The 20,538-nt window shown below is 59.1% G+C and overlaps 1 protein-coding gene across 3 annotated transcripts in view; it reads left to right on the top strand.

Annotated features, from left to right (window-relative positions):
• Window positions 1-258: 258 nt before the first annotated feature.
• Window positions 259-20,538, top strand: part of plekhh3 (pleckstrin homology, MyTH4 and FERM domain containing H3) — a 64,250-nt gene continuing 43,970 nt past the window's right edge. Inside the window, exons 1-5 of one of the 3 annotated variants that reach the window (XM_059957818.1) lie at window positions 259-562; window positions 16,876-16,919; window positions 17,065-17,153; window positions 17,841-18,035; window positions 20,247-20,404. In XM_059957818.1, coding sequence (XP_059813801.1) covers window positions 395-562; window positions 16,876-16,919; window positions 17,065-17,153; window positions 17,841-18,035; window positions 20,247-20,404 — 654 coding nt within the window. In that variant the 5' untranslated portion in view covers window positions 259-394. Of the gene's footprint in view, window positions 563-10,117; window positions 10,550-16,875; window positions 16,920-17,064; window positions 17,154-17,840; window positions 18,036-20,246; window positions 20,405-20,538 lie in introns of those variants that run through there. The other 2 variants (XM_059957817.1, XM_059957820.1) reach the window with 2 other exon arrangements.

Raw genomic sequence — 20,538 nt, 5'->3', positions numbered from 1 at the left:
GCCTAGTGCCAGGGCTCCTCCTCACCCCTGGCCCAGTGCCAGGGCCCCTCCTCACCCCTGGCCCAGTGCCAGGGCCCCTCCTCACCCCTGGCCCAGTGCCAGGGCCCCTCCTCACCCCTGGCCCAGTGCCAGGGCGCCTCCTCCACTCCTGGCCCAGTGCCAGGGCCCCTCCTCACCCCTGGCCCAGTGCCAGGGCTCCTCCTCACCCCTGGCCCAGTGCCAGTGGCCTCATGATGCAAGCAGCCAGGGGGTGTTGCCTGTGTTTCTGCTTGCTGACGCACCAGTGCCGGTGTGGAGGGTGCTCTCTCTCTCTCTCTCTCTGCTCCCAGTGAAACCGGGAGCCACACACTGCCCTCGCCGCCCCAGCGCCAGACCCCGCTGAGGACAGGCGTGGATGAGAGGAGCTGGCCGGCCCGGGAGCGAGGCCCACGTCCCGATGCCTGTGCCAGGTCTCTGCTGGCTCCTATGCTGCCGGAGAGGTTTCAGCCTGCTGGGCCGGGACTATGGGGAAGCTGAAACTGCAGAGGAGCTGGTGGAGGTCCAGCGCAAGCCAGTCCGGACGGTGAGTGTGCTGGGGTGCGGGAACGGGTTAACCCCTTCGGCCCGTCACGTTGATGATACTGGTTCCCAGCTCCCACAGTTGCCGGGTCCTCCTGAGCTGTGCTTTCCAGTAGTACTGTCTCCGTTTTCAGTACTTATAACCTAGAAGCTGTGGTCCCAAAGAGAGCAGCCCTGTCGTTGGCAGAACTAGTCCCCAGATAGGTCGGAGAAACCTCTTCTCCCCTTCCCCAAAACTGCGGTGGTGCCTAAATCAGGGTTCATAAATGCCCATCGTGACCTCCCCAGCTGTGTACACGGCCTCTCTTTACAGAGACGGCAGCCGTTCCGCCGAGGCGGAGGGTCAGCGGCAGGGAGGGAGGGCGAACGCAGCACAGCGCAGGCCCTTCGGCCCACAATGGTGCGCTGGCCCTTTAACACACTCCCAACCCTCTCCTCCCACATGTCTGGCGGTTAACAGGAGGGTTCTTTTTTTAAAGGGGAGAAGCCGCTGCACTGCTCGAGCGGCGAAGTTCGGGTCCAGCGGTACGAACAAGGTGACAGAAACTGGGGTCTTCCCTGGTTACAGTGGGTGACCGCGACTCTGTCCGCGCCCCGCCGCGACCCTCGCTCTCCACGGGGCGGCACAGAACCGCCTTCCTGGCCGCTGGGTCTCACCCGCGTAGTCTGCCAGAGCTGACTTCACATGGCACGTCCCCGTCCCACCGGGGTATGAGGCCCCCCCCCGCGCCCGGTCTAGCCCACCTGTCGAAGCTATGCGGCCGCTGTCGCGTGGAGCCGCAGGTGAGAGGCTGCGTTTCCAGTTATACCCCCAGAATGCACAGGACAAGCCCACTCACCTGAGGCTCTACCCTCTCCCCCAGACATAAGCCTCTGTTTCTGCCAGCCCAGGTCCAAGAGCCTGTTAAATATTTCCGTCCAGGGTTTCAGCAAGACGGCTTTTCTGGGTCCTCGGTTTAGTGTAAGTATTCAGGGTGAAGGTCGAGCCGGAGGGTTGGTCCTCCGGTGAGGTGTTGGAAGATGAGGAGAGGGACCATGGGGTCCACAGCCATAAACGTGGCCACGCGGGTCGATAGGGCGGTTAAGAAGGCATACGGCATGCATGCCTTCATTATTCAGGAGGCTGGGTTGCAGCTTCGTAAAACTGGAGTTAGGCCGCGTTGGAGATCCGCACACGGTTCCGGCCAGCCCATGGAGGAACGCCGAGGCCTTGGAGAAGGGTTAGGCCGCGTTGGAGATCTGCACACGGTTCCGGCCAGCCCATGGAGGAACGCCGAGGCCTTGGAGAAGGGTTAGGCCGAGTTGGAGATCCGCACACGGTTCCGGCCAGCCCATGGAGGAACGCCGAGGCCTTGGAGAAGAGTTAGGCCGCGTTGGAGATCCGCACACGGTTCCGGCCAGCCCATGGAGGAACGCCGAGGCCTTGGAGAAGGGTTAGGCCGCGTTGGAGATCCGCACACCGTTCCGGCCAGCCCATGGAGGAACGCCGAGGCCTTGGAGAAGGGTTAGGCCGCGTTGGAGATCCGCACACGGTTCCGGCCAGCCCATGGAGGAACGCCGAGGCCTTGGAGAAGAGTTAGGCCGCGTTGGAGATCCGCACACGGTTCCGGCCAGCCCATGGAGGAACGCCGAGGCCTTGGAGAAGGGTTAGGTCGCGTTGGAGATCCGCACACCGTTCCGGCCAGCACATGGAGGAACGCCGAGGCCTTGGAGAAGGGTTAGGCCGCGTTGGAGATCCGCACACGGTTCCGGCCAGCCCATGGAGGAACGCCGAGGCCTTGGAGAAGCGTTAGGCCGCGTTGGAGATCCGCACACGGTTCCGGCCAGCCCATGGAGGAAAGCCGAGGCCTTGGAGAAGGGTTAGGCCGCGTTGGAGATCCGCACACGGTTCCGGCCAGCCCATGGAGGAACGCCGAGGCCTTGGAGAAGGGTTAGGCCGCGTTGGAGATCCGCACACGGTTCCGGCCAGCCCATGGAGGAACGCCGAGGCCTTGGAGAAGGGTTAGGCCGCGTTGGAGATCCGCACACCGTTCCGGCCAGCCCATGGAGGAACGCCGAGGCCTTGGAGAAGGGTTAGGCCGCGTTGGAGATCCGCACACGGTTCCGGCCAGCCCATGGAGGAACGCCGAGGCCTTGGAGAAGGGTTAGGCCACGTTGGAGATCCGCACACGGTTCCGGCCAGCCCATGGAGGAACGCCGAGGCCTTGGAGAAGGGTTAGGCCGCGTTGGAGATCCGCACACGGTTCCGGCCAGCCCATGGAGGAACGCCGAGGCCTTGGAGAAGCATTAGGCCGCGTTGGAGATCCGCACACGGTTCCGGCCAGCCGATGGAGGAACGCCGAGGCCTTGGAGAAGGGTTAGGCCACGTTGGAGATCCGCACACGGTTCCGGCCAGCCGATGGAGGAACGCCGAGGCCTTGGAGAAGGGTTAGGCCGCGTTGGAGATCCGCACACGGTTCCGGCCAGCCCATGGAGGAACGCCGAGGCCTTGGAGAAGGGTTAGGCCGCGTTGGAGATCCGCACACGGTTCCGGCCAGCCCATGGAGGAACGCCGAGGCCTTGGAGAAGGGTTAGGCCGCGTTGGAGATCCGCACACGGTTCCGGCCAGCCCATGGAGGAACGCCGAGGCCTTGGAGAAGCGTTAGGCCGCGTTGGAGATCCGCACACCGTTCCGGCCAGCCCATGGAGGAACGCCGAGGCCTTGCAGAAGCGTTAGGCCGCGTTGGAGATCCGCACACGGTTCCGGCCAGCCCATGGAGGAACGCCGAGGCCTTGGAGAAGGGTTAGGCCGCGTTGGAGATCCGCACACGGTTCCGGCCAGCCCATGGAGGAACGCCGAGGCCTTGGAGAAGGGTTAGGCCGCATTGGAGATCCGCACACGGTTCCGGCCAGCCCATGGAGGAACGCCGAGGCCTTGGAGAAGGGTTAGGCCGCGTTGGAGATCCGCACACCGTTCCGGCCAGCCCATGGAGGAACGCCGAGGCCTTGGAGAAGGGTTAGGCCGCGTTGGAGATCCGCACACCGTTCCGGCCAGCCCATGGAGGAACGCCGAGGCCTTGGAGAAGCGTTAGGCCGCGTTGGAGATCCGCACACGGTTCCGGCCAGCCCATGGAGGAACGCCGAGGCCTTGGAGAAGGGTTAGGCCGCGTTGGAGATCCGCACACCGTTCCGGCCAGCCCATGGAGGAACGCCGAGGCCTTGGAGAAGGGTTAGGCCGCGTTGGAGATCCGCACACCGTTCCGGCCAGCCCATGGAGGAACGCCGAGGCCTTGGAGAAGGGTTAGGCCGCGTTGGAGATCCGCACACGGTTCCGGTCAGCCCATGGAGGAACGCCGAGGCTTTGGAGAAGGGTTAGGCCGCGTTGGAGATCCGCACACGGTTCCGGTCAGCCCATGGAGGAACGCCGAGGCCTTGGAGAAGGTGCTGAAGATTATCACAGACACGGTGAGATCTGCAGGTGCAGGAAATCCAAATCCTTGCGTGCAAACTGCCGGAAGGGGGCTGAGCGCCCACAGAGATGAATAAACAGGCACCGTTTCCGGCCCAGTCCCGAATCCCCGCCTGTCTATTTGCTTCACAGACGCTGCCTGGCCTGCGGAGCTCCTCCAGCGTGTGTCAGCTGGTTCAGAGGGTGCGTGCTATCACGAGAGATTGGACAAACTCGATTTGTTTTCTCTGGAACACTGGAGGCTGAGGGGAGATCTGATCGAGGTTTAGAAGATGATGAGAGGAATAGATACAGTGGACAGGGAGTATCTGATTCCCGGGGTTGAAATGTCTAACACCAGAGGACAGACGTGAAGGTGAGAGGGGTTGGTTCAAAGGGTTTTTTAAAGACTTTTTTTTTACTCAGAGACCGGTGCGTGTCTGGAATGAGCTGCCGGGGGGGGGGAGGGGGTGGTGGTGAAGGCCGATACATTAGGGGCTTTTTGGAGGCGTTTAAATAGGCAAATGAATGCAGGGATGTGGACAGTGGGTAGGAGAAGGGATTAGTTTAGTTGGGTGTCTGATTACTGATGTATCTGGTTCAGCACAGCATTGTGGGCTGAAGGGCCTGGACCTGCACTGCTCTGTTTTACATTCTATGGTCAGAGTGTGTCTGCCTCTAACACCCACCACCCCCAACAGTGTGTTCCACACACCCACCACACTCTGTGTAATAAACACCTCACCACTACGCTTTCCTCCAAACACCTTAAAATTATGCTCGCTCACTTTAGCCCATTCCACCCCAGGAGAAAGTCCAAAGAGAAAAGCCCGAGCTCACTCAACCTGTCCTCATAAGACGCCCTCTCTCGTCCCAGCAGCGTCCCGGTGAATCTCCTCTGCACCCTCTCTCGTCCCAGCAGCTCCTGGTGAATCTCCTCTGCACCCTCTATCGTCCCAGCAGCTCCTGGTGAATCTCCTCTGCACCCTCTCTCGTCCCAGCAGCGTCCCGGTGAATCTCCTCTGCACCCTCTCTAATCCAGGCAGCGTCCTGGAGAATCTCCTCTGCACCCTCTCTAATCCAGGCAGCGTCCTGGAGAATCTCCTCTGCACCCTCTCTAATCCAGGCAGCATCCTGGTGAATCTCCTCTGCACCCTCTCTAATGCAGGCAGCAACCTGGTGAATCTCCTCTGCACCCTCTCTAATCCAGGCAGCATCCTGGTGAATCTCCTCTGCACCCTCTCTCGTCCCAGCAGCGTCCCGGTGAATCTCCTCTGCACCCTCTCTAATCCAGGCAGCGTCCTGGAGAATCTCCTCTGCACCCTCTCTAATCCAGGCAGCATCCCAGTGAATCTCCTCTGCACCCTCTCTAATCCAGGCAGCATCCTGGTGAATCTCCTCTGCACCCTCTCTAATCCAGGCAGCATCCTGGTGAAACTCCTCTGCACCCACTCTGATCCAGACAGCATCCTGGTGAAACTCCTCTGCACTCTCTCTAATCCAGACAGCGTCCTATTGAATCTCCACTGCACCCTCTCTAATCCAGGCAGCATCCTATTGAATCTCCTCTGCACCCTCTCTAATCCAGGCAGCATCCTGGTGAATCTCCTCTGCACCCTCTCTAATCCAGGCAGCATCCTGGTGAATCTCCTCTGCACCCTCTCTAATCCAGGCAGCATCCTGGTGAATCTCCTCTGCACCCTCTCTCGTCCCAGCAGCGTCCCGGTGAATCTCCTCTGCACCCTCTCTAATCCAGGCAGCATCCTGGTGAAACTCCTCTGCACCCTCTCTAATCCAGGCAGCATCCTGGTGAATCTCCTCTGCACCCTCTCTAATCCAGGTGGCATCCTGGTAAATCTCCTCTGCACCCTCTCTGATCCAGGCAGCATCCCGGTGAATCTCCTCTGCACCCTCTCTCGTCCCAGCAGCATCCTGGTGAATCTCCTCTGCACCCTCTCTAATCCGGGCAGCATCCTGGTGAATCTCCTCTGCACCCTCTCTGATCCGGGCAGCATCCTGGTGAATCTCCTCTGCACCCTCTCTAATCCAGGCAGCATCCTATTGAATCTCCTCTGCACCCTCTCTAATCCAGGCAGCATCCTGGTGAATCTCCTCTGCACCCTCTCTGATCCAGGCAGCATCCCGGTGAATCTCCTCTGCACCCTCTCTCGTCCCAGCAGCATCCTGGTGAATCTCCTCTGCACCCTCTCTCGTCCCAGCAGCGTCCCGGTGAATCTCCTCTGCACCCTCTCTAATCCAGGCAGCGTCCTGGAGAATCTCCTCTGCACCCTCTCTAATCCAGGCAGCGTCCTGGAGAATCTCCTCTGCACCCTCTCTAATCCAGGCAGCATCCTGGTGAAACTCCTCTGCACCCTCTCTAATCCAGGCAGCATCCCAGTGAATCTCCTCTGCACCCTCTCTAATCCAGGCAGCATCCTGGTGAATCTCCTCTGCACCCTCTCTAATCCAGGCAGCATCCTGGTGAATCTCCTCTGCACCCTCTCTCGTCCCAGCAGCGTCCCGGTGAATCTCCTCTGCACCCTCTCTAATCCAGGCAGCATCCTGGTGAATCTCCTCTGCACCCTCTCTAATGCAGGCAGCAACCTGGTGAATCTCCTCTGCACCCTCTCTAATCCAGGCAGCATCCTGGTGAATCTCCTCTGCACCCTCTCTCGTCCCAGCAGCGTCCCGGTGAATCTCCTCTGCACCCTCTCTAATCCAGGCAGCGTCCTGGAGAATCTCCTCTGCACCCTCTCTAATCCAGGCAGCATCCTGGTGAAACTCCTCTGCACCCTCTCTAATCCAGGCAGCATCCCAGTGAATCTCCTCTGCACCCTCTCTAATCCAGGCAGCATCCTGGTGAATCTCCTCTGCACCCTCTCTAATCCAGGCAGCATCCTGGTGAAACTCCTCTGCACCCACTCTGATCCAGACAGCATCCTGGTGAAACTCCTCTGCACTCTCTCTAATCCAGACAGCGTCCTATTGAATCTCCACTGCACCCTCTCTAATCCAGGCAGCATCCTATTGAATCTCCTCTGCACCCTCTCTAATCCAGGCAGCATCCTGGTGAATCTCCTCTGCACCCTCTCTGATCCAGGCAGCATCCTGGTGAATCTCCTCTGCACCCTCTCTAATCCAGGCAGCATCCTGGTGAATCTCCTCTGCACCCTCTCTCGTCCCAGCAGCGTCCCGGTGAATCTCCTCTGCACCCTCTCTAATCCAGGCAGCATCCTGGTGAAACTCCTCTGCACCCTCTCTAATCCAGGCAGCATCCTGGTGAATCTCCTCTGCACCCTCTCTAATCCAGGTGGCATCCTGGTAAATCTCCTCTGCACCCTCTCTGATCCAGGCAGCATCCCGGTGAATCTCCTCTGCACCCTCTCTCGTCCCAGCAGCATCCTGGTGAATCTCCTCTGCACCCTCTCTAATCCGGGCAGCATCCTGGTGAATCTCCTCTGCACCCTCTCTGATCCGGGCAGCATCCTGGTGAATCTCCTCTGCACCCTCTCTAATCCAGGCAGCATCCTATTGAATCTCCTCTGCACCCTCTCTAATCCAGGCAGCATCCTGGTGAATCTCCTCTGCACCCTCTCTGATCCAGGCAGCATCCCGGTGAATCTCCTCTGCACCCTCTCTCGTCCCAGCAGCATCCTGGTGAATCTCCTCTGCACCCTCTCTAATCCAGGCGGCATCCTGGTGAATCTCCTCTGCACCCTCTCTAATCCAGGCAGCATCCTGGTGAATCTCCTCTGCACCCTCTCTAATCCAGACAGTGTCCTGGTGAATCTCCTCTGCGCCCTCTCTAATCCAGGCAGCATCCTGGTGAATCTCCTCTGCACCCTCTAATCCAGGCAGCAACCTGGTGAATCTCCTCTGCACCCTCTCTAATCCAGGCAGCATCCTGGTGAATCTCCTCTGCACCCTCTCTAATCCAGGCAGCATCCTGGTGAATCTCCTCTGCACCCTCTCTGATCCGGGCAGCATCCTGGTGAATCTCCTCTGCACCCTCTCTAATCCGGGCAGCATCCTGGTGAATCTCCTCTGCACCCTCTCTAATCCAGGCAGCATCCTATTGAATCTCCTCTGCACCCTCTCTAATCCAGGCAGCATCCTGGTGAATCTCCTCTGCACCCTCTCTGATCCGGGCAGCATCCTGGTGAATCTCCTCTGCACCCTCTCTAATCCAGGCAGCATCCTATTGAATCTCCTCTGCACCCTCTCTAATCCAGGCAGCATCCTGGTGAATCTCCTCTGCACCCTCTCTGATCCAGGCAGCATCCCGGTGAATCTCCTCTGCACCCTCTCTCGTCCCAGCAGCATCCTGGTGAATCTCCTCTGCACCCTCTCTAATCCAGGCAGCATCCTGGTGAATCTCCTCTGCACCCTCTCTAATCCAGACAGTGTCCTGGTGAATCTCCTCTGCACCCTCTCTAATCCAGGCAGCATCCTGGTGAATCTCCTCTGCACCCTCTCTAATCCAGACAGTGTCCTGGTGAATCTCCTCTGCACCCTCTCTAATCCAGGCAGCAACCTGGTAAATCTCCTCTGCACCCTCTCTAATCCAGGCAGCATCCTGGGGAATCTCCTCTGCACCCTCTCTAATCCAGGCAGCATCCTGGGGAATCTCCTCTGCACCCTCTCTAATCTAGGCAGCATCCTGGTGAATCTCCTCTGCCCCCTCTCTAATCCAGACAGCATCCTGGTGAATCTCCTCTGCCCCCTCTCTAATCCAGACAGTGTCCTGGTGAATCTCCTCTGCCCCCTCTCTAATCCAGGCAGCATCCTGGTGAATCTCCTCTGCACCCTCTCTAATCCAGGCAGCAACCTGGTAAATCTCCTCTGCACCCTCTCTAATCCAGGCAGCATCCTAGTAAATCTCCTCTGCACCCTCTCTCGTCCCAGCACCATCCTGGTAAATCTCCTCTGCACCCTCTCTAATCCAGGCAGCGTCCTGGAGAATCTCCTCTGCACCTTCTCTAATCCAGGCAGCATCCTGGTGAATCTCCTCTGCACCCTCTCTAATCCAGGCAGCGTCCTGGTGAATCTCCTCTGCACCCTCTCTAATCCAGGCAGCATCCTGGAGAATCTCCTCTGCAGCCTCTCTAATCCAGGCAGCATCCTGGTGAATCTCCTCTGCACCCTCTGTAATCCAGGCAGCGTCCTGGTAAATCTCCTCTGCACCCTCTCTAGTCCAGGCAGCATCCTGGTGAATCTCCTCTGCACCCTCTCTAATCCAGGCAGCATCCTGGTGAATCTCCTCTGCACCCTCTCTAATCCAGGCAGCATCCTGGGGAATCTCCTCTGCACCCTCTCTAATCTAGGCAGCATCCTGGTGAATCTCCTCTGCCCCCTCTCTAATCCAGACAGTGTCCTGGTGAATCTCCTCTGCCCCCTCTCTAATCCAGGCAGCATCCTGGTGAATCTCCTCTGCACCCTCTCTAATCCAGGCAGCAACCTGGTAAATCTCCTCTGCACCCTCTCTAATCCAGGCAGCATCCTAGTAAATCTCCTCTGCACCCTCTCTCGTCCCAGCACCATCCTGGTAAATCTCCTCTGCACCCTCTCTAATCCAGGCAGCGTCCTGGAGAATCTCCTCTGCACCCTCTCTAGTCCAGGCAGCATCCTGGTGAATCTCCTCTGCACCCTCTCTAATCCAGGCAGCATCCTGGTGAATCTCCTCTGCACCCTCTCTAATCCAGGCAGCATCCTGGTGAATCTCCTCTGCACCCTCTGTAATCCAGGCAGCATCCTGGTGAATCTCATCTGCACCCTCTCCAATCCAGGCAGCATCCTGGGGAATCTCCTCTGCACCCTCTCTAATCCAGGCAGCATCCTGGGGAATCTCCTCTGCCCCCTCTCTAATCCTGACAGTGTCCTGGTGAATCTCCTCTGCCCCCTCTCTAATCCAGGCAGCATCCTGGTGAATCTCCTCTGCAGCCTCTCTAATCCAGGCAGCATCCTGGTAAATCTCCTCTGCACCCTCTCTCGTCCCAGCCGCATCCTGGTGAATCTCCTCTGCACCCTCTCTAATCCAGGCAGCGTCCTGGTGAATCTCCTCTGCACCCTCTCTAATGCAGGCAGCATCCTGGTGAATCTCCTCTGCAGCCTCTCTAATCCAGGCAGCATCCTGGTGAATCTCCTCTGCACCCTCTCTAATCCAGGCAGTGTCCTGGAGAATCTCCTCTGCACCCTCTCTAATCCAGGCAGCATCCTGGTGAATCTCCTCTGCACCCTCTCTAATCCAGGCAGCATCCTGGAGAATCTCCTCCTGGTAAATTTCCCAAATATCCACTCCCACTCTATCTGCCCAAAACGTCGACTGTTTGATCATTTCCAGAGATGCTGCCTGACCTCCCGAGCTCCTCCAGTATTTTGGGTGCGTTGTTCGAGAGGGGAAAAGGTTGAGTTGATCCAAATTTAGGTTAAAGTTATAGATCAGCATCGTCTATGTGCTGTGAGGAGATTGGGCAGGGCAAGGCCCGGTTCTGACAAGAGAGAGCTTCCTGTCCGGCTGCATACGGAAGCTGTGCAGCATCGGACCGCAGGACCCTACAGAGAACGGTAAGGATCCTTACCACCCGCCCCACACTCACTCCGACTCACCACCTAACCCTAATGAATACCCGGCCACCATGGGGGTCTCGTCACCACCACCCACCCCACCATCTCCCTGTCAGGGAGGAGGCACAGGAGCATCAGGACTGAGACTGTCAGACTGGGGAACAGCTCCTTCCCTCAGACTGGGAGACCAGGCCGGGGTCTCGTCACCACCACCCACCCCACCATCTCTCTGTCAGGGAGGAGGCACAGGAGCATCAGGACTGAGACTGTCAGACTGGGGAACAGCTCCTTCCCTCAGACTGGGAGACCAGGCCGGGGTCTCGTCACCACCACCCACCCCACCATCTCTCTGTCAGGGAGGAGGCACAGGAGCATCAGGACTGAGACTGTCAGACTGGGGAACAGCTCCTTCCCTCAGGCTGGGAGACCAGGCCGGGGTCTCGTCACCACCACCTACCCCACCATCTCTCTGTCAGGGAGGAGGCACAGAAGCATCAGGACTGAGACTGTCAGACTGGGGAACAGCTCCTTCCCTCAGGCTGGGAGACCAGGCCGGGGTCTCGTCACCACCACCTACCCGACCATCTCTCTGTCAGGGAGGAGGCACAGGAGCATCAGGACTGAGACTGTCAGACTGGGGAACAGCTTCTTCCCTCAGACTGGGAGACCAGGCCGGGGTCTCGTCACCACCACCCACCCCACCATCTCCCTGTCAGGGAGGAGGTACAGGAGCATCAGGACTGAGACTGTCAGACTGGGGAACAGCTCCTTCCCTCAGGCTGGGAGACCAGGCCGGGGTCTCGTCACCACCACCCACCCCACCATCTCCCTGTCAGGGAGGAGGTACAGGAGCATCAGGACTGAGACTGTCAGACTGGGGAACAGCTCCTTCCTCAGGCTGGGAGACTGAAGAATACCTGGCCACCACCGGGGTCTCGTCGACAGGACAGCGAGCTGTTTAGAGTTTACTTGTGCCGGCGCGCTACATGTATTTTTGAATGGCGTTTTGTTAGGTTATCGGTGGTAATATTCTGTTTAGTGAGCTGTGCGTGGTATGCATTGTGTGGGTGCACCTGTTTCGTTCCGTCGTGTATCTGTACGGGCAGAAGACAATGAACTTGGCTTGAGAGGGTCGGCACAACCTTGTGGGCTGAAGGGCCTGCACTGCGCTCTGTGGATCCTGCGTCCGATGAGACCCGGAACCCGGATGTGCGGTCATAGGGAGTCAACCATCAAGAACCTAACGGTCGAGGGGTAATAACTGTCCCTGAACATGGTGGTGTGGGTCCTGAGGCTCCTGTACCTCCTTCCTGATGGTTGAGGGGTAATAACTGTCCCTGAACATGGTGGTGTGGGTCCTGAGGCTCCTGTACCTCCTTCCTGATGATTGAGGGGTAATAACTGTTCCTGAACCTGCTGGTGTGGGACTTGAGGCTCCTGTACCTCCTTCCTGATGGTTGAGGGGTAATAACTGTAACTGAACCTGGTGATGTGGATCCTGAGGCTCCTGTACCTTCTTCCTGATGGTTGAGGGGTAATAACTGTTCCTGAACCTGGTGGTGTGGGACCTGAGGCTCCTGTACCTCCTTCCTGATGGTTGAGGGGTAATAACTGTTCCTGAACCTGGTGGTGTGGGACCTGAGGCTCCTGTACCTCCTTCCTGATGGTTGAGGGGTAATAACTGTTCCTGAACCTGGTGGTGTGGGTCCTGAGGCTCCTGTACCTCCTTCCTGATTGTTGAGGGGTAATAACTGTTCCTGAACCTGGTGGTGTGGGTCCTGAGGCTCCTGTACCTCCTTCCTGATGGTTGAGGGGTAATAACTGTTCCTGAACCTGGTGGTGTGGGTCCTGAGGCTCCTGTACTTCCTTCCTGATTGTTGAGGGGTAATAACTGTTCCTGAACCTGGTGGTGTGGGTCCTGAGGCTCCTGTACCTCCTTCCTGATGGTTGAGGGGTAATAACTGTTCCTGAACCTGGTGGTGTCGGTCCTGAGGCTCCTGTACCTCCTTCCTGATGGCAGCAGCGAGTACAGGGCATGTCCTGAATGGGTGGGGTCCCACACCTCCTGGCTCTCACACCCGTGGTCAGCCTCCCTCAGCCGTGGCGAGACTCTGTCACTCTCTGCTGACCCTCACACCCGTGGTCAGCCTCCCTCGGCTGTGGCGAGACTCTGTCACTCTCTGCTGACCCTCACACCCGTGGTCAGCCTCCCTCGGCCGTGGCGAGACTCCGTCACTCTCTGCTGACCCTCACACCCGTGGTCAGCCTCCCTCGGCCGTGGCCGGATTCCGTCACTCTCTGCTGACCCTCACACCCGTAGTCAGCCTCACTCGGCCTTCCCCAGTCTCCGTCACTCTCTGCCGGCCCTCACACCCGTGGTCAGCCTCCCTCGGCCGTGGCCGGATTCCGTCACTCTCTGCTGACCCTCACACCCGTAGTCAGCCTCCCTCGGCCTTCCCCAGTCTCCATCACTCACCTCCTGACCCTCACACCCGTAGTCAGCCTCCCTCGGCCTTCCCCAGTCTCCGTCACTCACCTCCTGACCCTCACACCCGTGGTCAGCCTCCCTCAGCCTTCCCCAGTCTCCATCACTCACCTCCTGACCCTCACACCCGTAGTCAGCCTCCCTCGGCCTTCCCCAGTCTCCGTGACTCACCTCCTGACCCTCACACCCGTGGTCAGCCTCCCTCAGCCTTCCCCAGTCTCCGTGACTCACCTCCTGACCCTCACACCCGTGGTCAGCCTCCCACGACCTTCCCCAGTCTCCGTGACTCACCTCCTGACCCTCACACCCGTGGTCAGCCTCCCTCGGCCGTGGCCGGATTCCGTCACTCTCTGCCGGCCCTCACACCCAAGGTCAGCCTCCCTCAGCCTTCCCCAGTCTCCATCACCCACCTCCTGGCCCTCACACCCGTGGTCAGCCTCCCTTGGCCTTCCCCAGTCTCCGTGACTCTCTGCCGGCCCTCACACCCATGGTCAGCCTCCCTCGGCCTTCCCCAGTCTCCGTCACTCACCTCCTGGCCCTCACACCCGTAGTCAGCCTCCCTCGGCCTTCCCCAGTCTCCATCACTCACCTCCTGGCCCTCACACCCCTTGTCAGCCTCCCTCAGCCTTCCCCAGTCTCCATCACTCACCTCCTGGCCCTCACACCCGTGGTCAGCCTCCCTCGGCCGTGGCCGGACTCTGTCACTCTCTGCTGACCCTCACACCCGTGGTCAGCCTCCCTCGGCCGTGGCGAGACTCCGTCACTCTCTGCTGACCCTCACACCCGTGGTCAGCCTCCCTCGGCCGTGGCCGGATTCCGTCACTCTCTGCTGACCCTCACACCCGTAGTCAGCCTCCCTCGGCCTTCCCCAGTCTCCGTCACTCTCTGCCGGCCCTCACACCCGTGGTCAGCCTCCCTCGGCCGTGGCCGGATTCCGTCACTCTCTGCTGACCCTCACACCCGTAGTCAGCCTCCCTCGGCCTTCCCCAGTCTCCATCACTCACCTCCTGACCCTCACACCCGTAGTCAGCCTCCCTCGGCCTTCCCCAGTCTCCGTCACTCACCTCCTGACCCTCACACCCGTGGTCAGCCTCCCTCGGCCTTCCCCAGTCTCCATCACTCACCTCCTGACCCTCACACCCGTAGTCAGCCTCCCTCGGCCTTCCCCAGTCTCCGTGACTCACCTCCTGACCCTCACACCCGTGGTCAGCCTCCCTCAGCCTTCCCCAGTCTCCGTGACTCACCTCCTGACCCTCACACCCGTGGTCAGCCTCCCACGACCTTCCCCAGTCTCCGTGACTCACCTCCTGACCCTCACACCCGTGGTCAGCCTCCCTCGGCCGTGGCCGGATTCCGTCACTCTCTGCCGGCCCTCACACCCAAGGTCAGCCTCCCTCAGCCTTCCCCAGTCTCCATCACCCACCTCCTGGCCCTCACACCCGTGGTCAGCCTCCCTTGGCCTTCCCCAGTCTCCGTGACTCTCTGCCGGCCCTCACACCCATGGTCAGCCTCCCTCGGCCTTCCCCAGTCTCCGTCACTCACCTCCTGACCCTCACACCCGTGGTCAGCCTCCCTCGGCCTTCCCCAGTCTCCATCACTCACCTCCTGGCCCTCACACCCGTAGTCAGCCTCCCTCGGCCTTCCCCAGTCTCCATCACTCACCTCCTGGCCCTCACACCCCTTGTCAGCCTCCCTCAGCCTTCCCCAGTCTCCATCACTCACCTCCTGGCCCTCACACCCGTGGTCAGCCTCCCTCGGCCGTGGCCGGACTCTGTCACTCTCTGCTGACCCTCACACCCGTGGTCAGCCTCCCTCGGCCTTCCCCAGTCTCCGTGACTCTCTGTCAGCCCTCACACCCGTAGTCAGCCTCCCTCGGCCTTCCCCAGTCTCCATGACTCACCTCCTGGCTCTCACACCCGTGGTCAGCCTCCCTCGGCCTTCCCCAGTCTCCGTGACTCTCTGCCGGCCCTCACACCCATAGTCAGCCTCCCTCGGCCTTCCCCAGTCTCCGTGACTCACCTCCTGGCTCTCACACCCGTGGTCAGCCTCCCTCGGCCTTCCCCAGTCTCCATCACTCACCTCCTGGCCCTCACACCCGTAGTCAGCCTCCCTCAGCCTTCCCCAGTCTCCGTCACTCACCTCCTGGCCCTCACACCCGTGGTCAGCCTCCCTGGGCCTTCCCCAGTCTCCATCACTCACCTCCTGACCCTCACACCCGTGGTCAGCCTCCCTCGGCCTTCCCCAGTCTCCGTCACTCACCTCCTGGCCCTCACACCCGTGGTCAGCCTCCCTCGGCCTTCCCCAGTCTCCGTCACTCACCTCCTGGCCCTCACACCCGTAGTCAGCCTCCCTCGGCCTTCCCCAGTCTCCATCACTCACCTCCTGGCCCTCACACCCATAGTCAGCCTCCCTCGGCCTTCCCCAGTCTCCGTGACTCTCTGTCGGCCCTCACACCCGTAGTCAGCCTCCCTCGGCCTTCCCCAGTCTCCGTCACTCACCTCCTGGCCCTCACACCCGTAGTCAGCCTCCCTCGGCCTTCCCCAGTCTCCGTGACTCACCTCCTGGCCCTCACACCCGTGGTCAGCCTCCCTCGGCCTTCCCCAGTCTCCGTGACTCACCTCCTGACCCTCACACCCATGGTCAGCCTCCCTCGGCCGTGGCCGGATTCCGTCACTCTCTGCCGGCCCTCACACCCAAGGTCAGCCTCCCTCAGCCTTCCCCAGTCTCCATCACCCACCTCCTGGCCCTCACACCCGTGGTCAGCCTCCCTTGGCCTTCCCCAGTCTCCGTGACTCTCTGCCGGTCCTCACACCCATGGTCAGCCTCCCTCGGCCTTCCCCAGTCTCCGTCACTCACCTCCTGACCCTCACACCCGTGGTCAGCCTCCCTCGGCCTTCCCCAGTCTCCATCACTCACCTCCTGGCCCTCACACCCGTAGTCAGCCTCCCTCGGCCTTCCCCAGTCTCCATCACTCACCTCCTGGCCCTCACACCCCTTGTCAGCCTCCCTCAGCCTTCCCCAGTCTCCATCACTCACCTCCTGGCCCTCACACCCGTGGTCAGCCTCCCTCGGCCGTGGCCGGACTCTGTCACTCTCTGCTGACCCTCACACCCGTGGTCAGCCTCCCTCGGCCTTCCCCAGTCTCCGTCACTCTCTGCCGGCCCTCACACCCGTAGTCAGCCTCCCTCGGCCTTCCCCAGTCTCCGTGACTCTCTGTCGGCCCTCACACCCGTAGTCAGCCTCCCTCGGCCTTCCCCAGTCTCCATGACTCACCTCCTGGCTCTCACACCCGTGGTCAGCCTCCCTCGGCCTTCCCCAGTCTCCGTGACTCTCTGCCGGCCCTCACACCCATAGTCAGCCTCCCTCGGCCTTCCCCAGTCTCCGTGACTCACCTCCTGGCTCTCACACCCGTGGTCAGCCTCCCTCGGCCTTCCCCAGTCTCCATCACTCACCTCCTGGCCCTCACACCCGTAGTCAGCCTCCCTCAGCCTTCCCCAGTCTCCGTCACTCACCTCCTGGCCCTCACACCCGTGGTCAGCCTCCCTGGGCCTTCCCCAGTCTCCATCACTCACCTCCTGACCCTCACACCCGTAGTCAGCCTCCCTCGGCCTTCCCCAGTCTCCGTCACTCACCTCCTGGCCCTCACACCCGTAGTCAGCCTCCCTCGGCCTTCCCCAGTCTCCGTGACTCACCTCCTGGCCCTCACACCCGTGGTCAGCCTCCCTCGGCCTTCCCCAGTCTCCGTGACTCTCTGCCGGCCCTCACACCCGTGGTCAGCCTCCCTCGGCCGTGGCCGGACTCTGTCACTCTCGCTCTGACGGTGAATCTTTTCCTGCCGCAGGTTTCTTCCGATCAGAGCATGGGGGACCCCGAGAGCCAGGACAGGTAAGAGTCGACCTTCAGCACCGGTGGCCTCCAGCCCAGAGGGGGCTGGGCTCGGGGCTGGCTGTGTCTTCCTTGGGAAGTCCGCGTGATTTTTCTCCTCCGTCATCCAATCCGGCCTCAATAAAGCTTAAACATTTTGATTCAGTCCAGAACCTCCGGAGGAGATGAGGCGTCTGATCAAACAGAAAGTGAAAAGAGACTCGGTAATTGTGAAAGGGGACGTCGTCATCCAAGGTGAGGGTTGAGATTTCTATGGCTATTTCAACTGAGGTAGTGAGGAGCCAGGGCCGGAGTCAGCTCCCAGTGCCCCAGGGTGCCAGTGTACCTGAGATTGTTGTGATCCATGCCCAGTGCCCCCAGATCCAAAGTCCCAGACACATACTGTCAACCATGAAAAGAAGCCATTTTCCCCAGTGTGTCTGTATCTGCCGATGGGCACCCAGCAGCATAAATCTCATCTTTATTCATCTCCCTCCGATCTTCTTAACACCCCACCCACCTTCCCCCTCACCTGGTCTCACCTGTCACTTTGTCCTCTTTCCCCTCCTCCCCCCGCCTGCTTATTCTGGCTTCAGTGCCCCCCCCCCCCCCCGATGAAGGGGTCTTGGCCTGAAAAGTCGACTGTGGAGTTCCCTGTGGGGCAAGAAGGTGGTGGTAGGCAATGGATGCCAAGAACACAAGGTGTACATTCCGTCCTGGCACAAAGATTCGAAACGAGAGGCATCACGAGGTAGCCAAGCATCCAACAAGAGCCAAGGGTGTTGTGGGGTCGAAAGGTTTCCCTCCAGACCGTTCTGGAGGCAGGTGTGCTTCCAGAAACAGCGGCAGGCGAGAGGACTCTGAGAAAGCCGGCATTAAGAGGGGCAGGTGAAGGGTCTGCTTGGAATTCCGGGCACTGACCGGCGTTTCTGCCTTCCCCAGGTTGGCTCTTCCTGCAGCTGCCCACCAGCACGAAGGTGCCCTGGCCGCGGGTTCGGAAGCGCTGGTTCGTGCTCACACAGGACTCGCTGGACGTCTACAACAGCAACGCTCCCAGCGCCCGGCGGCTGGGCTCCATGGTGCTCACCAGCCTGTGCTCGATCCGGGGAGCCGACAGCAGCTGCTTCAGAAGGACAGGTAGAGCATCCACTGAGTAGTCCACAGCCCAGGCCTCCGGTGTGACTGTCACGGGGCTGGGGTGGCACGGCATCAATGCAAATCCTTCTGGGTCTCGCTGGTTTAACACACCTGGTAGAATGAACACACCTCCTGATAAGGAAGTTGGTTGCCATCCAATTTCCTGATTAAACAACTCACCACTGGCCCAGAAAAAATCCCGATGTGTCAGAATCAGGTTTAGTATCTGCCGCTAAATTTATTGTTATGCAGTAGCGGCACTTTGCAACGCACGATAATTAAAACCGTAAATTACAGGAAATTTACAACATATTACAGGCCCTTCGGCCCACAATATTGTGCTGACCATGTAACCTACTCTCGAAACTGCCCAGAATGTCCCTAGCGCATAGCCCTCTATTTTTCTAAGCTCCATGTACTTATCTAAGAGGCTCTTAAAAAAGTCTATCGTATCTGCCTCCACCACTGCCACTGGCGGCCCATTCCACACACTCACCACACCCTGAGTAAAAAACTTACCCCTGACATCTCCTCTGTACCTACTCCCCAGCACCTTAAAACTTAGCCCTCTTGTGCTAGCCATTTCAGCCCTGGGAAAAAGCCCCTGACTATCCACACAATCAATGCCTCTCATCATCTTATACACCTCTATCAGGTCACCTCTCATCCTCCATCGCTCCGAGGAGAAAAGGCCGAGTTCACTCAACCTATTCTCATAAGCCATGCTCCCCAATCCAGGCAACATCCTTGCAAATCTCCTCTGCACTCTCTCTATATTAAATAGCTAAATAAGTCGTGCTTAAAATAGTAGTGAGGTAGTGTTCATGGGCCCATTCAGAAATCAGATGGCAGAGGGGAAGAAGCTGTTCCTGAATCGTTGAGTGTGTGTCTTCAGGCTCCTGTACCTCCTCCCTGATGGCGGAGGGGAAGAAGCTGTTCCTGAATCGTTGAGTCTGTGTCTTCAGGCTCCTGTACCTCCTCCCTGATGGCGGAGGGGAAGAAGCTGTTCCTGAATCGTTGAGTTTGTGTCTTCAGGCTCCTGTACCTCCTCCCTGATGGCGGAGGGGAAGAAGCTGTTCCTGAATCGTTGAGTCTGTGTCTTCAGGCTCCTGTACCTCCTCCCTGATGGCAGAGGGGAACAGTTTCTGAAGACACACACTCAATGATTCCTCTGCCATCAGGGAGGAGGTACAGGAGCCTGAAGACACACACTCAGCGATTCAGGAACAGCTTCTTCCCCTCTGCCATCAGGGAGGAGATACAGGAGCCTGAAGACACACACTCAGCGATTCAGGAACAGCTTCTTCCCCTCTGCCATCAGGGTGGAGATACAGGAGCCTGAAGACACACACTCAGCGATTCAGGAACAGCTTCTTCCCCTCTGCCATCCGATTTCTGAATGGACATTGAACCCATGAACACCACCTGACTAATTTTTTTTATTTCCAGTTCTGCGCCGCTTATTTACTGTAATTCAGTTTTTTCCCCCGATATTGTCATGCATTGCATTGAACTGCTGCCGTCAGATTAACAAATTTCACGACATGTGCCGGTGATAATGAACCTGATTCTGAATCCTGTGCAGTAGCCGCAACCCCCCCCCCCCCAACACCCGACACCAGGCAATGATGCAGCCAGTCAGAGACACACGCATCTGGTGAGAGTCGTTGACGAGAAGCCAGATCTCCTCGTGAGATATCGCCACTGACTTAATAAGAACGTAAAGAGTCGGCCATCCGGCCCGTCGAGCCTGCCCCGCCATTCAATAAGGTCATGGCTGATCTGACCATGGACTCATCTCCACCTACCTGCCTTTTCCCCAGAACCCGTAATTCCCCGAGTATGTAATCGCGTCGATACATTGGGTCCAGGATAGATCCTCGGAGATATAGGAACTTGAAACTGCTCACCCTTTCCACCTCTGGTCCCTCAATGAGGACCGGTGCGTGCACCAAAACCTTAAGGAAGCCACCAATCCACCCCCCCCCCCAGACAACCCCCGGCTCCAGCACTTCAAGCGGACAATCATTTATCTCTGTTCCCACTTCTATACTCCCGGGAACGTAGCACAACGTCAGGTTGGGGCTCTGCCTTTCAACTTCCCAGCGAATCTCCGAATTTCCCCCTTTCCCACCTGGCGCCGCCGTTCCATCTCTCAGCCGCAGCCAGTCCACGCCGGTAGAGTAAGGGGCGCCTCGCAATTCCTTTCAGGGTACTGGAACGTCACAGTCTACGGCCGGAAGAATCACTACGAGCTCTACACCAAAAAGTTAAGCGAGTGCATTCAGTGGACACAGGCCATACAGAGAGTCATCAGCAGCAAAGCTCCTGTGCAGACCCCCACCTCGCTTCTCATCAGGGACATCGAGGTAATCTTCTCATGACGCGTACGTCCCCGGTAAAGTACAGCACAGAAACAGGCCCCTCGGCCCATCTAGTCCTTGCTGAACCTGCCTGCTCCCACCGACCTGCACCGGAACCACGGGCCTCCACAACTCTCCCG

Source organism: Hypanus sabinus (assembly GCF_030144855.1).
Source record: "Hypanus sabinus isolate sHypSab1 chromosome X1 unlocalized genomic scaffold, sHypSab1.hap1 SUPER_X1_unloc_2, whole genome shotgun sequence".
NCBI lineage: Eukaryota > Metazoa > Chordata > Chondrichthyes > Myliobatiformes > Dasyatidae > Hypanus > Hypanus sabinus.
The sequence above is the reverse complement of the archived record's forward strand: the minus strand, read 5'-3'. Positions and strand labels throughout refer to the sequence as shown.